This window comes from Corvus brachyrhynchos, unplaced genomic scaffold (genome assembly GCF_000691975.1).
Source record: "Corvus brachyrhynchos isolate BGI_N302 unplaced genomic scaffold, ASM69197v1 scaffold6, whole genome shotgun sequence".
NCBI classification, from domain to species: domain Eukaryota; kingdom Metazoa; phylum Chordata; class Aves; order Passeriformes; family Corvidae; genus Corvus; species Corvus brachyrhynchos.
Window position 1 is genome coordinate 2,432,691 of NW_008238632.1, and position 18,702 is coordinate 2,451,392.

Below are 18,702 nucleotides of genomic sequence, written 5' to 3' on the forward strand. Positions count from 1 at the left end.
TCGGAAGAGTTCAATAGGCAAAAACTTCCCTTTTGATCCATTTCTTCCTCTGGATTGACAAAAGCTAGGTAGAAGACAACATTGCTTTGTTGTAGCTGCATGCTCTGTACAGATTAGTTTTCAACTCACTGATTTGTAAACAAAAGATCTTGTGAAGTCTTGGCAGACCCGCATCCGTAAGAAGCTGTACTGCCTTTACATTGGATCTATTAATTGCTAGATGGCAGGTGACTAGCTGGTGGGAATGGCACAGGTCACTGAATCTTGTATTTCACACAAACAGGCTGGACATGGCTACAGTCACTTGTTCAACGCACAGTGAAAGTCTGATGTTGTTTCTCTCTATAGAACCTGTTGGGCTATTTCCACAGTGGTTCTGAAAGCTTTAGTGGAGATGCCTGTGAAGTGAAGGTGGCAGCCCCCTCCCTCTCGCCAAGTGCTGAAGCTGAGTACTGGAGAATCAGAGCCATGGCCCAACAGGTACTGACAGATGTTTCAGGGGAAGTCAGAAAACCTTTTAAACTTGGAGCTTTTCTTTATGAAGGTGTATTTTTTCCACCATCTTCCTCACAAGGCCTACAGGCAAAGACTTTCTCATCACCTGGCTAACATCAATTGTCTAACAGTAGTATTCAGAAAATTTAACAAAAAAAACACGCCAAAACCCACAACCCCCCACAAAAACCCAAACAAAAAACTAAAACAGCAACAAAAAAACCACAAACAAAAAACAAAAAAACCCCCAAAACAAACAACAAAAAACCAACCAACCAAACAAACCCAAAAAACCCCAACAAAACTCAAAACTGTCCCCCTGTAAATAGGAATTTGGAATGCAAGGTGAGCATACATCATGTTTCTGATAGAGAAAGGGAAATAGTCTTATCACTGTGAATCCTCATCTAGAATGTCACATAGATTTCTGAATACTCTGTTAAAGAATGATAAATTCAAAGGACAAAAAGTGCACTAGAATAGAGATGGTGATATGAAAATAGGAAAACAAGATTTGATTAACCTGTCAAAGCATTTTTCTCTATAAATACCTAGGTATGGATTGCAGAGAAGAAAAAGGGTTACTTGGAACTAGAGGATAATGCTGACATTTAACAAATTATTCACTAACTCCTAATCAGAATCAGCAGATCAAACTTGGAGAAAACCTTCTTAGGATCGTTTTGACTACAGCAAAGGTTATTCATTCTGTGAAAGTGGTTATATGAAATAACTTCTTTGAAACACAGCAGACTGAACTTAATGACCTGCAGGGTACCATAACAGTGTAAATACCATATGACAGTTTCAGCATGGGAAAGCAGCTAGATTAAAACAGCCAGCAGATGTTTGGTGTCAATTTCTGACTTGATAAATCATACTCTGATGCTGCTTGAAAATCTTAGATGCGCAGACCAAGATTGGTGATCACAAATAATGTGGTAGTGGCACACATTGTTTGAATAGAAAACATGTTTTAAATTAAGTTTTAAAGATGCAGAACTCAAGAAAGCAGGGAATGTAACATTAATACTTTTCTTGTAGACACTATCAGTGACACTCCCTGAGGCCTCCTCAGTGAGGATTTGCCACAACTATGAAGCTACAAAACAAAGCTACAGCAACTGAGAGTTGTTTCCCTGTTTCCCACTGTCCTGATTTTGGTTGGGATGGAGTTAATTTTCTTCCTGGTAGCTGGTACAGTGCTGTGGTTTGAATTTAGTATGAGAATAATGTTGATAACACACTGATGTTCTAATTGTGCTTACACTAAGTCAAGGACCATTCAGTTTTCCATGATCTGCCAGTGAGGAGGTGCACGAGAAGCTTGGTGGGGGGACCATGGCCAGGACAGCTGATGGAGACTGGACAGAGGAATATCCCATACCACAGAGCGTCATGCTTAATATATAAATGAGGGGAGATGTCTGGCAGGGGCTGCTCAGGACCAGGCTGGGCATTGATCATTGAGTGATGAGCAACTGTATTGTGCAAGTTTTATTTTTCTCTCTTTTTTTTGTTGCCTCCCTTTTTGTGGTGGTTGGTATTATTATATTTTATTTAAATTATTAAACCATTCTTATATCAACCCATGGGGTTTACCTTTTTTCCCCTGATGCCCTTCCCCATCCTTGAGAGGGATGGGGTGTGGGGTGTGGTAAGTGAGTGCTGCTTTGGTATTTAGTTGCTGGCTGTGGTTAAACCACAACACACCCCCAAAGGATGGCATATGAGGTGTCTGTTGTATCTTCATGGCTGAAAATAATCCTTCCAACAACCAGCCTTTCTAGGTGCAACTGATCTTTCACACTGCAGGGAATCCTATTCCCAGCCCTCCCCCGCCCTGCCCCGGACCCACTGCAAGTGCTAAACTGGTTGTTTTATGTAACTTGTTATTTTCTAGGTCTTCATGCTGGAGACTCAGTGCTCCCCAAAAACCCCTAGCAACAAGGAAGGGTTTGAACATGCCCAGTCATGTGTGCTCATCATTGACCTGCCATCAGATAAGAAACCAAATGGGCATAACCAGAGAAGGTAAAATATCTTCCAAGGAAGACACTGTGTCAATAAAAGCAAGATGAAAATATTGCTGGACAGGAAGAGCTGTGAACTGAGCCTGGCAAACCATACGTCTCCATAGGGCTCGTAAAAAAAAAATGAATACACTGATCAAATTAGGTTTTGTGACACTGTTGTGTTTTTAATGACACCTAGAAAATGCAGTGTCTGTTTCACTAAGGGTCTTTTAAATTTGGTATTACTTGGTTAAGAAGGTAGAAGAAGTTAACGGGTAAACTTGGGCATTATAAACTGAGGAGACCACATCCAAAACTGCAAAGCTGTCAACATTGAGCTAGGGAATGTTGGTTTTGCTTGGCACATTATTTGTGTGGAAGTCTTTCTGTTGTGTTACCACCTGAGAAACTCATCTATTTGCACGACAGTCTGATCCTGTGAAAGAATATTTCTTTTTGCTTGCACTTGGTTGTTTAAACAACTGCTGTACCATCATTTGGGCCAAGAATCAGAATTCTGCATTCAGGGTTTGTGTTTGTATTGCAAGGTATGTAATGGCATGAAATTGTGTTTTATGAGATACCAAACATGCTTTTATACCATGCAAATTTAAACTATTGCTTGCAGCAAGGAGCCAAAACGTGATGGTCCTTCTTTGGATGGACAGGAAGAAAGATCATGCAAGATGTCTCTATTCTTACACTGCTGTACAGTTTTCCCCCAAGACCAGGCACTCTGTTGCCTCACCATCAGAGAACATGGCCATGCACAGAGACAAGGAAAGCTTGAGATCACAGGCTGAGCCCTTCCTTTATAGGGGAAAATATCTGCTTTGTCCAAAGGTTAGCACGTCATTCTTCTTGTTACTATGAATGCAAAGCAAAAGTCTGGAATATTCTTCTCCCACAGCACATAAGACCATGCAGTCTAACAGGCTGTGTTTATAAAGGGTCTTGCTTGTCTTTAAACACATAAATAAAGCTTGCAATTAAATACAAACTCTGAATGCTCTCACACTGCGCTTTGTCCAAACAACTGCAAAAGGTGTATATGCCCATAGGCAAGTGTTCTCCCAGCAGTGCTCATTTTTTCACCAAAACACAGCTCACAAGTTGACTGTGCCACTGTTTTCATATTATTTGCTACGGCAGTGCAGTAATATGGCAATCATGCATGATAGTAACTGTGGCCTTTCCAAAGTTTTACTTTAACCTTAGCAGGGTTTCTCTTTTCCCTTTTGGTTTTGTTTCCTTAATGCTGCATCGTTTCACAGGAAGCTGGGGTAAGGGAGCTTTTCTTCTTCCTAAAAAGTAATCATATATTTCAGTTTGAAACTTTGGGCAGAATAAGAAAATATCCTTAACCAGCTTTGGCATTGTGTTTTCACCTGTAGTTCTCTACCAGTTTCTTTTGGGATGGAGCAGTTCTTTATACTGTCCTTGTAAATTGCTTTTTTGGCTATTACAAGGAAAGCAGATCTCCTTCATTCCTGACCCTGCTTTTGGAACAGGATTAGTTGCTTGAAATCACTGCAAGCTCTCATTTAACTTTATATGTGCTCTTAAGAGGTTTTCTGAGTCAGAGCCTCTAATGATTTTTACAGCAGAAAACTACGTCCCCATAAAGAGCTCTACTGTATGTGCTAATCATCAACATTTTAACACTGTCAAATAATAAGACTACTAAATTTTACTGATGTATCAGCACCGACAGCTGTGTCATGGTAGGCAAACTGACACAGGGAATTTAACCAGTTTTGTCTGAACTTTCTTTTAAATGTTGCATTCTCAAAATTGGGTTTTGATAGGATTTCTCAAAAAAAAAAAAAAAAATTTGGCTTTTTGTTTTGGCATTCTGAAAGTTTTGAAAGGTGTTTACTGAAAGTGGAATAATTTTTGCAACAAAAAAAATTAAAGGTCTACAACTGAATTTCTCGTGTGACATGAAGATTTGCTTTGACTTAGACCTAAAACTTCAGTATTGCAAGCAAACTGAAAAATCTCTTCCTTAATTGATAGCTCTGCTAATTAAAACTTGACCCATCACATCAAACCAAGTATTATTATGTGCATCAGCTCCATTTGAAACATTGTCCTGTAATCTTACATAAAGACTTTTTAAAAAGGCCTTAAGATAGGTTTCACAGTTTATAATTTGAAATCCGTGAGATACCAAACAACAATCCTGTCTTTCTTCCAAGCCTTGCTTGCCTGTAAGCCTCTCAGTGTTATTTACTGATGAAAGACCTGAAAACTATGGTCACAGGAATTTGCCATTCCTGTGTCCCCTGAGCAAATCAAAAATTAGTGAGGGCTGAAACAACTCCCAGCATTTATCTAACAGGAGCACAGCTAAGAATCACCCAGTATCATATGTGAGGAGCAGGGTTAAGAACAGATATTTCCATGCTAGACTCTCAGTGTTCCAGTTGAAGTCTTAAGAGCAAACAGTGAAATGTGCCTTCAGCCAGACTTCAGCTTCTTTGCATGCTGCATTGCACTGCTGATGTTTCTGTACATATTTCTTTATTGGTTGGATACCTCTTCATGGTTTATTTTTAAGAAGTGCTCCTGGGCATTAGTGGAAATGGAAACTGAGTAGTAAACTAGTTTTGGCCTCAATTTGTCATGACAAAGTAAAGGTTGTCTGACATGGTGGAGGAGGAATAACTTGTGTGTTAAAAATTCCTCAGCTATAGCAAGCTGAAATATTTGATTGTGTTTTTATTCCTAGTACAAGCCCAATGCCCCATTTTAATATTCTATGATTTTTTTTCCTTCCCATGCTTGGTTTACCAAGTATTCCTTTCAGGACGATAGTGGTGAGCTTACTGTCCCACCAAGTACTGCTCCAGAATTTATATGACATCTTACTGGAAGAATTTGTGAAAGGCCCTTCTAACTTGGAGGAGAAAATGGCAATACTAGTACCAGAAAACAAGTTGGCTGGTTTTCTCAGGTACATCTCCATGCAAAACCTGGCTGTCATCTTTGACTTACTTCTGGACTCCTACAGAACAGCCAGAGAGTTTGACACCAGACCTGGGCTGAAGTGTTTGTTGAAAAAAGTGTCTGGCATTAGTGGAGCTGCCAACTTGTATCGCCAGTCAGCCATGAGCTTCAACATCTACTTCCATGCCCTGGTTTGTGCAATCCTGACAAACCAGGAGAACATCACTGCAGAGCAAGTGAAAAAGATCCTCTTTGAAGATGATGAGAGAAGCACAGACTCATCACAGCAGTGTTCATCAGAAGATGAAGACATTTTTGAAGAAACTGCTCAGGTCAGTCCCCCGCGAGGGAAGGAGAAGAGGCAGTGGAGGGCTCGAATCCCATCTCTGAGCGTCCAGCCTGTCAGCAATGCAGACTGGGGATGGCTGATCAAGCGGCTTCACAAGCTCTGCATGGAACTGTGCAACAACTACATCCAGATGCATCTGGACCTGGAGAATAATGTAGAGGAGCCTCCAGTGTTCAAAGGTGACTCTTTCTTCATTTTACCGTCTTTTCACTCAGAAACCTCCACCCCATCAACTGGAGGGCTATCTGGAAAGGACACACCATCAGAAGATGACCGAAGTCAAATCAGGGACCAACTGGGAGACAGCTTGACACCTCGAGGAGGGAGTGGAGAAATATTGCTGCTACCCCCACCCCTGAGTCCTAAACCAGAGAAAAAAGAGCAAACCAAGAAAAAAGAATGGTGGGAGAGTGCTGGCAACAAAATCTACACCATAGCCACCGACAAAACCATCTCCAAGTTTATGACAGAATACAAGAAAAGAAAGCAGCAACAGGCCATGACATCGTTTACCAAAGAGGTCAAAGTGGAAAAGAAAGGGGAACTCCTGGGTTCAAGAGGGCCAGACTCACCTGTACTCCAGCGGCCACAACATCTTCTAGATCAAGGTCAAATGAGGCATTCATTCAGTGCTGGTCCAGAGATCCTGAGACAAGAGAAGAGACCCCGCTCAGGGTCCACAGTCAGCTCCCTAAATATATCTATTAGGGATGCAGAGGCCCAGATACAGGTAGGACATTCTTGTAGAATGCTAATAATAATAGCAATAAATAAAAAGATACCTATACATTTTTTTATTTATGTTATTATAACCTTTTTGTTAAGTATTGTATTATATATAATGAGGTCCTCTTAATGAGGACTGAATCTTTCAGGAGCTGGAATTAATAAAAACCTGATTCTGTCCTATTAAAAGAAAGTCAGTCTTGAGGGAAGTGTCATCAGGCATATACTAGTTCAACTTTCAAGAGTGCTGCTATGACTGGAGCCAAAGCTGCCCTTAATCCTGAGAACTGACAATCTACAGCAAACTCATTGCTTACTGCTATGGGCTATAGCCCACTGAAGGCTTTTGAAAATGCCATGCTGCTTGTCACATTGCTTTAGTACTTAAGAATGGGGATTTTTGTTAATTCCAGAGAAAAATAATGGGTTCTTTTGCTAAACAGAAGCTTGCTGCATGCATGTCCAAGTGAACAAATCAGTGAAAGCATCAAAATTGGCAGACTTTATTCTCTGTGGGACAAAAAAAAGGAAGGGTGAGCATGAGACTTGCAATACAAAGTCAAACAATGACTTAGTACTGAATGTGAATTAGGAAGACACAGTGAACATTAAATGAATATGCTGGCATTACTCAGTCTTCGTGAGGCTGCAACCACCAGATACCTTATTTTCTGTCTCAGCCCCTGGGCTCACCTGTTTAGAAAGGTCTTTCTCAAGAGGTTTTTTTTAATCCAATTTCTTCGTAGGCATGGACCAACATGGTGCTGACAGTTCTCAACCAGATTCAGGCTTTGCCAGACCAAACTTTCACAGCCCTGCAGCCAGCAGTGTTTCCCTGTATCAGCCAGCTGACTTGCCACGTGACAGATATCCGTGTCCGCCAGGCAGTACGGGAATGGCTGGGAAGAGTGGGCCGAGTTTACGATATCATCATTTAAACCAAGCTGTGCTCTGTTGCAAAGGGCAGAAGACATTCAAGGTATACAGCAAAGAAGTATTTGGGGTTCATTAATTGCCTATTTGTTGGTGATAAATTAAGAAACAATGAGCTTGTCAATATTGTCTATCCACCTGAGATTGTGTGTCCCTCACTCACACTAGCAAAGGAGGCAAAGCATGAGTCCTTCCAGAGGATCTGGCATGGCCCCAGAACCTAGAACCCTGTCTGTAAATTAGGCTCCTACCAGAAGAGGTGATACATTTCAGTAGCCTTCATTTTAATTCAAATTTGCAGCAGTGGGAGCCACCAGAAACTGCAGCAGAACTTCCACGCTTGCAATTAGCTGTGAGTGCAACTGTTGTGAGGATGTCAAACCAGGTCAGTAAGCCTATTTAACTTAGAAAATAAATAAATAAATACAAGTCAGTGAAAAGGTGGGGCTATAGGACAAGTAAGAAGGTGACACTTTTTAGGGTAACATCTTCCCTTCAAAAATTGGCATGAGAGGGGATAGCCAACTAAAGATTATTGTAGTAACTAAACCTGTAACTCACTAGAGAAAGTGGAAATTTATTTTGCTCCAAGAAGAGCCTTTGAAGTCACATTTGGAGTAGCTAAAGAATCCCAGGTCTAAAACAGGTGAAGCAAGCACAGGCTATTGATCCTTTCATTGCTCTTATGGAGTATTGCTCGAAGGGAAATGGCACTGTCAAACTGCCCTCTCTGCAACACTACCCTGGCTGCCTCTTCACCTATGCCTACAGCTGAGCATTTTGCCACATGTCTAATTCCCACTAAGGGTGAAAGGGAAGTTTGTTTTGCTGTTTCCTGTAAAGCTATGGGGAAGACATACCACAGCAAATACTAGCATGTGCCAGTATCCAGCATTCAACTAAGCAGAGATAAAATGCTCCAGTTTAAGCACCACTGCAGCTGTTATTCTACTGGAAATTTCTGTTTGCTTATGTAGAGCTGCTGTAGCCAGGAACACCCTTATCACCTTTGTTAAATGTAGCCTATCACTCCACTTTGAGCTGAAGCAAGATGGAAAATGGTATGAAAGGGAGGTATATTTCCTGTTTCTCTCCCATTTCTTGTCTGCTGCTGTAAATAGAAAAGGACAGATCCTCGTGGAGGTACATCCCTGCTCCGTGCAGCACTCCTGTAGGGACTACTACAATTTGCTGTTATTAGTAAGAGGGAGGAGAAGGGGGAGGATTGACTATTGTGTTGTCAAGTGTATATGTGATGCTTTTCACACTAGAGAGAGCAAAGGGTTACCTTGCTGCACAAGTTATGTCACAGCCCCTGGGATATTTCATTTCGTACTCCCATGCTATACTATTTGTTGATTTGTTGATAACTTGTTGAAAATGAGTTGATTTTAATTTTGGGTGACCCCTTAATGCTGTTCTCCCAAGGCTTTTAAAATGTGCACGCCAACTAAATATACAGCTTCAGTCCCTGCTCCAAAGCATCCTAAAAATGTCATCTTTTTATATAAGGCCTGGATTTTGCACAACTATCTGCTTTTAGCATCTTAAACCTGGAAAAAAGAGGGAGCCAAGAAGCTCCACTGAACAGCCATCTCCCAAGCTGCTTTGTTTACAAAGAGTCTGACACTATTCTCCTGCCTTTTCCCTCCATTACCTACTTTGCATTTGTCACCTGCTAGTCTTGTGCAGGGAGTATTTGTCCCGTAACTTTCTGTAGTGCCAGTCATGCTGTTTCCCTTTCTTTCAAAAGTTTCCTTTGCTAAAGTGCTTAAAGGACATAAAAATGCTGTAAAAACAATTATTTTCTACCACCTAAACTGACTTTATAAATAACTAATTTAAAAATGTTTTCAATTGTCAATTTCCCCCCAACAGTTTTAATACTTCCTCAGGGACAGGTTAGATTAGCCTTTGGTATCTGGGAGAGTAGTAGCACAGTTTGATTTCTGTTGCCATGTCTTTCTTACACATTTTTAGGTAGAGTAGAAGTGTGGTTACATTTTTTGTTAAAGTTTTTATTTGGCATCTATACAGAACTGCTTTTAAAGCAGTACATTCATTAGGCAGCAACAGAAATAAGAATAATACATCATATTCAAAGCAGCCAACTCTGATGGTTTTCATTATAAATGCATTGAATGGGTGCAGATCCTTGCTGTACTGATCTAGAACTAAAGCAAATCCCTAAATTATGTAGGGGAAATAAAATTGATATCAATACTAGTGAAATCACTCAGGACTACAGAAGAGGCCCTTGTATCTGGGAAACACCATGGTTGTGTTGTGGTTGCAGTACAAAATTCTTCTGTAAATCAGAAAAAAAAGCTTTAAGAGTGACAATACCATTACCACCACCTCCCTCAAGCTCATGAACACAGTATAACCTAGTGTTACTTGACTAGCCACCATCTTGACCTAAAATACAATTTCATTTCAACTATTTACACTACAAATAACCACACTGGAACATGAGGACAAGTAAATTTGCTGTGTTGCTGTTGCCGTTTTGAACTTTGTCCTTCAAATTATGCACTAAAGTGCCCATTGTCACCCTCAGTGCCTCTGCTCATTAACACCCCTCCCTAAAAGGTCATAAGTAACTTTGTGTAATTCCAGAAATGTAATTTAGAAGGAGGGGAGAAGGAATCTTTGAAGCAGCAGGCTTTACATAGCAAAGTTCAGCATGTGCTGCTCTTCCTTTTCCTTGTGTGTAAAATGCTAGTCAGGTGAGGGGAGCAGCCCATGGCCATTTCAGTGACCATTACCATGAGATGTAAAAGCTAAAGCTTTCTGATGTACCCTCAAAACATAAACAAACAAACAAAAAATATTAGTTGATTTGTCAGATTCTCAGCAATTTTTCTGCTGGTTTAGTTATAGACATCGGCAAACCCCAAAGAAGTAGAACAATAAATGTGTGAAGTCACCATTTCATAGGTCCTGTGTGGCCTGTTTCATGGCTCATGACTGCCAGCATGATACTTTCAGACCTCATAAAGCAGGCTTTATGAGGTCTGAAAGTCCAAAGGAGTCTGCAGAACAGTGCCAGGAAAAAGGAACTAGCATCAGCCTGTCCTAAGCTTCAGAAGGAGAATTCCCAACCCTGCACACCCCAATCACGTCCAGGTACATGTCCATGCTACAGTGGCTTTTCTGCTTTCTACCTGTGAGTGGGGAAGCACCTCAGTCAGTAGCAGTAGTAGTCCTTGTATCCACCTGTGTATTCACATGTGTATCCCATTCAAATCCTTAATGATAGCTCTATAACCTCATGCATGGCAGCACATTGGCAGCTTTACTGTTGAATCAAACATTTGAACCTTAAGAAAACCAGTCTCTCTGCATTACAGCCTGAGCTTGCTCTTTCTCTTTGCCTTGGTTAATGACCACATTCTTCCCTTTTCTTACCCTTACTTTTTTTGTCACATAAATTTCTATACAAGTTTGGTTTGATTTTTTTTTTATTGAACTGGCCAGTTGTTTTTAAAAATGATTGCCCAGTAAATTTTACTCAACTGAAATGCTTTAAAAAAAAAATTGTGGTAGCTTGACGTCTTTCTCAGGTACCAGAGCTGCACCTCCGCTGCCTTTGCCTAACTCACACTGCCCTCCTCAGGGCCACCGCAGCAAGCAGAGACAAGGGCATCTCATTTTAAAATCTTGTAGGCAGTTCCTAAGAGAGAAAGTTGCTGCTGTCCAGCATCAACTACCTTTTAGCACATGAAACAGTTCATCACTGTGCAAATATTTAAAGCTGAGAAAAGCAGAGCACTCATCACGAAAGTGATCCTTTTCCTGAAGAATAGGAGCAGGGTTTGACCCCAACCTGGTCTCAGGCCATTGCATGTGTTTGCACTTCCTTCTGCATGGGGAACATATGCAATCATATGAGATGATTGACATGTGTTTGTACAGATACCTGGAGCTCCAATCACTGCCATATTCTGAGCATTCAGCATATTTTCAGAGAGCTATCCACATTATTAATGTGCTTATCTGCTGTGTTATGTATTTGTATCACACCAGCAATGGTTAACACAGTTATTCTAGTACCTTTTCTGAGCTTTCAGCAGCCATTGAATTACCACTACTGTCTCTTGGTTAAAATGCTTTCACATCTTTAAGATGTTAAGATACAGATTTAATACTTTCCTAGGGATAAACTCTCATTTGAGAATAACTGACTTAATTTAGCATATAGAAAGAATTACTAGAAAAAGATTTGCATTGACCTGGGCAATATCTTCCTTGTACAACTCCCAGCACAGGCAACATAGCTTTTGCCTCCTCACAGATGAAAAATTTCTGTGCTCTGCACTGTGGCTTGCTCATGTCAAGGCCAAGCACAGTTTACACCTGTGACTTGTAAGGTGCTTTCCCTTTCAGTTTGAGCTTCAAGTTGGGTTTAAAACCTTAAACCTGACTGTAAAATTCACTGACAAATCCTCACTTGCCAAAGATAAAAACCCCCACCTCTAAGTACCATGTGCAGTCTTCACCTGTACTTCATATATACTTCATAGCAGCATCTCAGTGTTGTTGTCAACACTGCAGAGCCCGGCACAGCACTGGCATGAAACCATGTGGCAAACAAGGTAGAAAGTAGAGTCCAGCTCCATGTGCTGCCTGCACTTTGTACCTTTCTTCACAGCTTGGGCCCACACTCAAAGTGCTGAAGATGTTGAAATCAATGGAAGTAGCTAGGTATCTTTAATATTCAGGATTCAGTCCTTGAACCCTTCAATTCCTACATACGGGTTCACAAGTTCTCAGGAAAGGGGGAGTCCTGTACAGTTCTTTGTGTTACCCTCTCGTCTGCTGTCCTCCATACACCTTCTGCTTGAAAAATCCACGGGAACCAGCACATAGTCCCACACATCCCAGTACTGCAAAACTAGAACCCTCACTTTTGCACAGATCTAGCAAGCCAAAGTGTTTATTTTTTACCTAGCTCATCTGTATAGAAGCCTGTTGAGAAATTGAGCATGTGGCTTGGCTATTGTCACCTTCAGCAATCCATTCTAGAAATGCCATTTCTCAGTGCTAAATTGCTCTTAAATTCACAAAAAAAGTGACGTTCTTCCTTTTTTTCCCCCCACTTTTGCACTAAGATACGTCTAAGATGTCTAAGCAGTCAATTTACTCATTACTCCAGTCATAGTAATTAATGGAAAGACCTGTGTACAGGGCTAATCGTATGACATGAAATACTTAGGTTTTTTCAGTTGCTGATCATTCCACATTTGTTAAAGAACTAAGATGATACCAATCTACCAAAAGAAGTTTCTCTTCGTTTAGTGTAAAGGACCAACTTACCATGGCACAGAAGCACAAATGTTGGATTTTATGCAATGTAGATAAAAGCATGTGGCAGCTAGTGATCCCTCTTCACTGAGCCTCCGTAATTTGAGTGGAGCTTCTATAGGGATATCACCAAAGGGTCTCTCAGCAGCCCTCACCAGCAACACGCCTGGGACTCCAGGAAGTTGTACAACTGCAAGGAAGAAGTCGTAGATCCTCTTTCCATTGTTTCCACTACTTCCTCTCAGAACATATACTTTATGTGTGACACTAATAGGATAGTAAACAAACAGTTTTGGCCAAACATGCAGTGCTGGCTATTTAAAAAGAAAAAATAAAAACGTACATGGCCTAACACACATCAGTCTTTTCACTTAGTGCTCAGAGGTCTCCAAGCTGAAAACTAAAAGTAGAGGGAAGAAATGCCCTAATTCTGCAGATATTAGTGGAGCTACACTGTATGATCCTGGATTAATGCAATAATGAGCTCGCCTGTGGAACCAAATTCCCTCAAATTCCAATTTTGGCAAAATCACAAGTTGAGGTTTGCATAGTCTACACTGCCACATTGAATCAGGGAGCTGAGTTTATGGAAAGCATTTTTGGTTAAGAAACATGGCAACAGGATCGATTTCAATCATTTTACCCAAACATCCTACTTTTCAAAAGGTAGTTTATGTACTTCTGTAAATTCCATCTGACTCCCATGGAGCATCAGGGCCCTGTTTCCTATCCATGCATTTGGTCCATCTGAGCTGTGGTGAAGTGCCACACTTCCACAAGCAGCAAGACAGCTGAGCTAGCAGACAGGCATAGGTACACAGGTTCAAGCAAGGGACAAATATCTCCTCCACAATCAGGCTGTGACTCCTGAGCCCCCCACTCTGCAGAGGAAGACAGGACTCTATGCCAAAGGGAGAACAGCCAGGAAGGGCAGAGCATGGTGGTGACAGAGCCCTGTAGTGCACGCTGTTTGCTAGAGCAGATGGGAGCAAGAGATTGAAGGTGTGCAATGACAACAGCAAGAACCTTCTTTCAGTTCCCCCCACTTTCTCTTCTCTTTTCCCCTCCCCCCTTTTTGGCATTTTTTGTGAGACTGCGTACATATTTCTATGGCCCTTCAACCAGAACTGAAAGCAAGCCAAAGGGAGTGGACACTCCGTTTCGCCAAAGATCTAAGTCTTTCCTGTTTGAAAATTAAAAAAAAATATCAAATTTTATTTCTGTGATGATGGCTGCCAGGGGAAGCAATTTACCACAAAACATGATTCCCAGGACTTAATCTCTCTAGCTGTATATTCAGGAGGAGCCAGTGATACTTCTTAAGAGAGTCTATAAATTACCTTGTCAAGCAAGTGCTTACATTGGGTTTACCTTCTGCTGAGTTCATACCTATCTGCAATTCCTTGGTTTCATCCATGTTTCTTCCCTCTACCTTTCTGCTCTTCTTTAGAAGAACACTTCCCCATGTCCACCGTGTCCTGTTGTGCCGCTAGCTTTGTATGGTCCTTGGGTGTCCAGTGGTTGGGCAGTCACTGTCAGCTGGCTTGCAAATTGTATTTTGTGTATATTCTATTCTGACTGAATTCTGAAATGGAAATATTTTAAAACAAAAAGTATAAACTATTTATGTTGCTTGTGTTGTAGAATAAAGACGCAAATGCAAAATAAATTATGCTTCGTTTTTGTCTAATGAAAGTTATTGTACAGTTCCTGATGAAGCAAAGGAACAGAGCAGAGAAAGGGCCTGAAATACTTGGTATGTACTAGCAGGAACTGCAGTTTTCATGGATGACCTTGGGAATTTAGTCACTGTGAACTGCTAGGTGTTGTTGATGGGAACTGAGATCTAAACACTGACAAATGAGTCCTACAGCACTTCTAGCCAGAGTCTGGGTTTGTGGGGTGGAGAAGGGTGACGCTACTGAGATAGCTGGAGGTGCAAGTTGATGCCATGCAGAATTTTGAAGCATCTAGACAGGTGAAACATTTCTCCCTCCATTTAAATAAGGAGAATACTTTTGGCTCTGATTTCATTAGAGATGGGTTGCTCAGAGCTCTCATTCACAGCCAGACTTTTGTTGGGGTTTTAAGCTAGGCATTCCCTGACCACCTTCAGCTTAGATAGCACTCATCAGATGTTCCCAGTAAACAGGTGCGTGGATGCTGCAGTGTTTCATTCTGCTGAAATGAGAGCTCAGCAAGGGCTCTCCCCATCACCTCTTTTGATTAAAGTCAAACCAAAGATTGCTCCTGTTGAAGAAAAAACCTTTAATTTAATGAAAATAGTAAACACCTCCTTTACAGGTGTCACTCCTGCTTCTGTATGCAACCAGAATTTAGGTACTGAAGGAGAGAGCGTTTGCCAGTATCCCTGTCAAGAGAATTGGCATGGGGCTTCCTGAAAGCAGGAGTGTGTCAGTGACAAGACATAGCATCGTACAGTAAACCTGAGGGTACACCTCTGTGGTCAAGGATGCTACCCACAGCCCAAAGGCAAGCTTTCCACATAATCTCAAGAGTGAAAATGCAGCCAGCTTGCCACCTGGCCTCACTGGGATCTCTGGGCATGGGCTCCCGTACACTGAAGCAGCATAAGGTCTGGCCTTCACTGGCTGTTACATAACAGCCTCATCAGCATGAAGGTTAAGAGCAGATTACAAAGCAACCAAATGAGTTTGTGATACTTTAATAATCTTACACACTTCTGGCAAAAGAGAGTGTGTTAAATCCCAACCGCCAGATCTAATTTCATTCCAGGAAACTACCTTCTGCTGCTCTACACGTCTCATTTAGATCCCATTAGAAAGAGTTTCCTTTCCTCCTAAACAGCATTCAGTAATGTGAAACAGCAACAGAGTAAATACAGAAACTACTGCTACACTATTCCACTCCTTACATGTACAAATTCCCAGTTGCCTTCCCACTTAGTGCTGGGGTCAGGCTAGCATGGTTTCTGCTGCCTTTGGTGCAAGAGGTCCACATGTGGTAGACCTTCCTTTGTACTTATCTAGAAGATGCTTGGTCTTGTTCTTCTGTTGAGGAGCAGAGTGTTAAGAGCACTTGCCTAAGAAAACAATAAAGAGAACTTTTAAAGGGATGAAACAGGCACACCATTGAATCTCAAGCATCGTTTTCCCTTCAGTGGATTCACTAAACCCATTCATTTTTCTCACAATGTAGGTTTATCCCTGGCTACACTGTGTTAATCTGTGTTAAATTAAAAGTTAAAAGCTCCCCTGATACCAAGCCAGACTAATTGTTTCCTAATTGTTATTTTTTTGACAAGGTGCCAAGGGAGTGCCCAGTGTCACTACTACCATTTTACAGCTGGGATGAGCAACTGAGCAAGTAAAAAATTTGTCCTTGACCTCAAAATGGCCCAAAGTATCTAAACACATGCCCTGGCCTCTTGTTTATCCCAGGGTTGTAGATCTGTGAGATAATCTGGTGAGAGAGGGAAAAAAAAATAACAACACTAAAAAAACAACAGCAAAGACAGTTCATAGGAGGGATAAAGAAAGGCAAAGTAGAGATACCAGCAGGTACTTCAGGTACAAGACAAAAGGGAAACACACTTTGGATGTAACAGTTAATGCACAGTAGGGTTGCAGAGGAGACCACTGTCACATCCATACCCCCAAGCACTCGGGTAATAAGGGGACAATATTTTCAGTAATCCTGCTGGAAGCATGCTCTCTCCAGGACAGATACTGGTCATGTTTTCCAGATGAAGAAACCTTTTGGTTCCCTGAGCAAACCTATGGCAGAAGTTGAAATAAGAAATAGAACGAGGCCAGGATTCTGTCCACAGAGCTATACGAAATGCAGGGTGATTTCTGATTTTTGGAGCTTTTGGCAAAGAAGCTAGCATCAGGATAAACCTCTTAACATCTAATATCACTGTAAACAAACACAAATTGAACTCCATCCAAATGCACAACACAGTGTCCTAAAAGAGTGTAGTCAGAATCCAGAATTCAAAACTCAACAGAATCCAAAATAAATCAGTACAATTTAGATGTAAGCACAGGTCAGCTAGGTCCAAGGAAAAAAAAAAAAGAAAAAACCAAAACCCAACATATTAGTTACGCTGCATGTGCAATTTTCTGACTCCTGATAGAAATCAATAGCAGTAAATCTGGTTGATTTTTTGTTTTGTTTTTACAAGAGATTTGTACCTTTATCTATACCATAATTTCTGGGAAATCTGTATCCGTAGGGGAGAGACAATGCTTCTGATTTGCCAGCTCTGAGAAAATATGCCCAACCTGAAATATTTTTGTTCGCTGTGGTTAATGTGACCACTTCTGATCGCTAATCATGTTCATTCCCTACCACAGTCAAACAAAATTACTTAAAATAATGTGAAATACTTTCCTGCATAGCATTTATAAATTATTTACTATGTTTTTTAATGTTACATTATATTCCCAGAAGACTGCTTTGTACTTCAAATCAGGTTCTTTGTGCCAGAGATTACAGGGAAAGGAAGAGATCAAAATAAAACTGGATAAGATGCTATACTGAAATCTATCCCAGTAAGTAATTTTGTCTAGGAGGTCAAAAAAGACAAATCTTCAAGCTTGGGAAACAATAACGTCAATCATAATGAGAAAGTGAAAAATGGTTTTGAACAGGTATTGCAGTAACTCATGCGAGAAGAGGAAGGTGACAAGGTCCTTGGTTGGTTCACAATGCTTACTTGCAAAACCAATCCATCATCCCTTGAGAAAACAGAGGAATCAGTTTCTGGGTAGAATTGCAATGGTGGCGCTACAAGCACAAGAGCCCTGATAAAAACGTTCTTTTAAAATGCCAGCTGCAGGGATGGTCACCAGAGCAGATCTTACATCTCTCTTGCACATTACCTTTTCTTTTAAAAGGACACTAAATAATTGAATATCTCAATTCAGGCTCTTGTGGCCAGCACCAAGCCCAAGAGAACAAACATTATTAGTTTGAAAAGCCAGGCATGAAAGTTAAAAAAAAATAAAAAGGAAATATTTTAATCTAGGTTGCTAATTTTTTTCTCACACATTTTCAATTTTTTAGGCAGAGCTGTGCTGAGAGTAGGACAAGAAGGATGACCACTATTGAGGGTCTGTTGGGAGTGTGGGGTATATAGGCTACACTGTGTTGTTCTAGACAACATTACAGATCTGCAATGCGTGCTGAAGAAAAACAGGATGAGAAAGAGAGCCTGGGGCAGGGCACAAGTGCCAAACTACATCACTTTTTGAGTGTCTCTTCTAGAGCCTGAGCCATCAAACAAGCCAGTCTGGGTGGATAAGCATCCCTCTCAAGAAGGCTACACCCTGCACATAGCAGAAAGAAATGTTTGGAGTCAAATAAAGTTTATAAAACCCCTGAAACCCTGAAGAGCAACATCAGAATGTAAATGCCTTAACCAGTCAGGCCTCATGCCGTCCCTACGACCTGGGCACATTGTAACTGCTCGCCCCTACAGGCCCCACTGCCCCACAGTGGCCATCTGGTTCCTCCTGCCGTAACACACCAAGTCACTTGACACTGAGAGTATGAGGATATGCCTGGAAAAGGGGTGAGAGGATCCCCATCTTGTAGCAGAATCAAATGACTGCCTCAGATGTTCTTTTCACAACTGATTCCCTTTGTACACCACTGCCCCAAGCAAAATCTACTTTTTCCTTCAAAAGAAAATCCACATTTAATCAGCCTGGCCCCAGGCTTTCCGCCTCTGTACAATTCTGAGTGGCCCTGAAGCTTCACAAAGGAACAACATTTTGCACGGCAGCATCAATGCAGCCCATGCAGAATGAACTGGAACTCACCGTGGGACACAGATAGGGACATCTTTCCACTCCCTATCCAGAAGCGGGTCACTGCAGTGGATATTTTCTCAGTACTCTCTCAAATGACAATTACATTATTTTATATTATATTATA

The 18,702-nt window shown here is 41.2% G+C and overlaps 1 protein-coding gene across 9 annotated transcripts in view; it reads left to right on the top strand.

Annotated features, from left to right (window-relative positions):
* Positions 1 to 14,447, top strand: part of ARFGEF3 (ARFGEF family member 3) — a 91,770-nt gene extending 77,323 nt beyond the window's left edge. For 6 of the 9 annotated variants that reach the window (XM_017737239.1, XM_017737242.1, XM_017737241.1 and 3 more), the window contains 5 exons: positions 349 to 480; positions 2,399 to 2,529; positions 3,785 to 3,793; positions 5,311 to 6,541; positions 7,284 to 14,447. In XM_017737239.1, coding sequence (XP_017592728.1) covers positions 349 to 480; positions 2,399 to 2,529; positions 3,785 to 3,793; positions 5,311 to 6,541; positions 7,284 to 7,475 — 1,695 coding nt within the window. In that variant the 3' untranslated portion in view covers positions 7,476 to 14,447. Of the gene's footprint in view, positions 1 to 348; positions 481 to 2,398; positions 2,530 to 3,138; positions 3,765 to 3,784; positions 3,794 to 5,310; positions 6,542 to 7,283 lie in introns of those variants that run through there. The other 3 variants (XM_017737240.1, XM_008635973.2, XM_017737247.1) reach the window with 2 other exon arrangements.
* Positions 14,448 to 18,702: the final 4,255 nt, after the last annotated feature.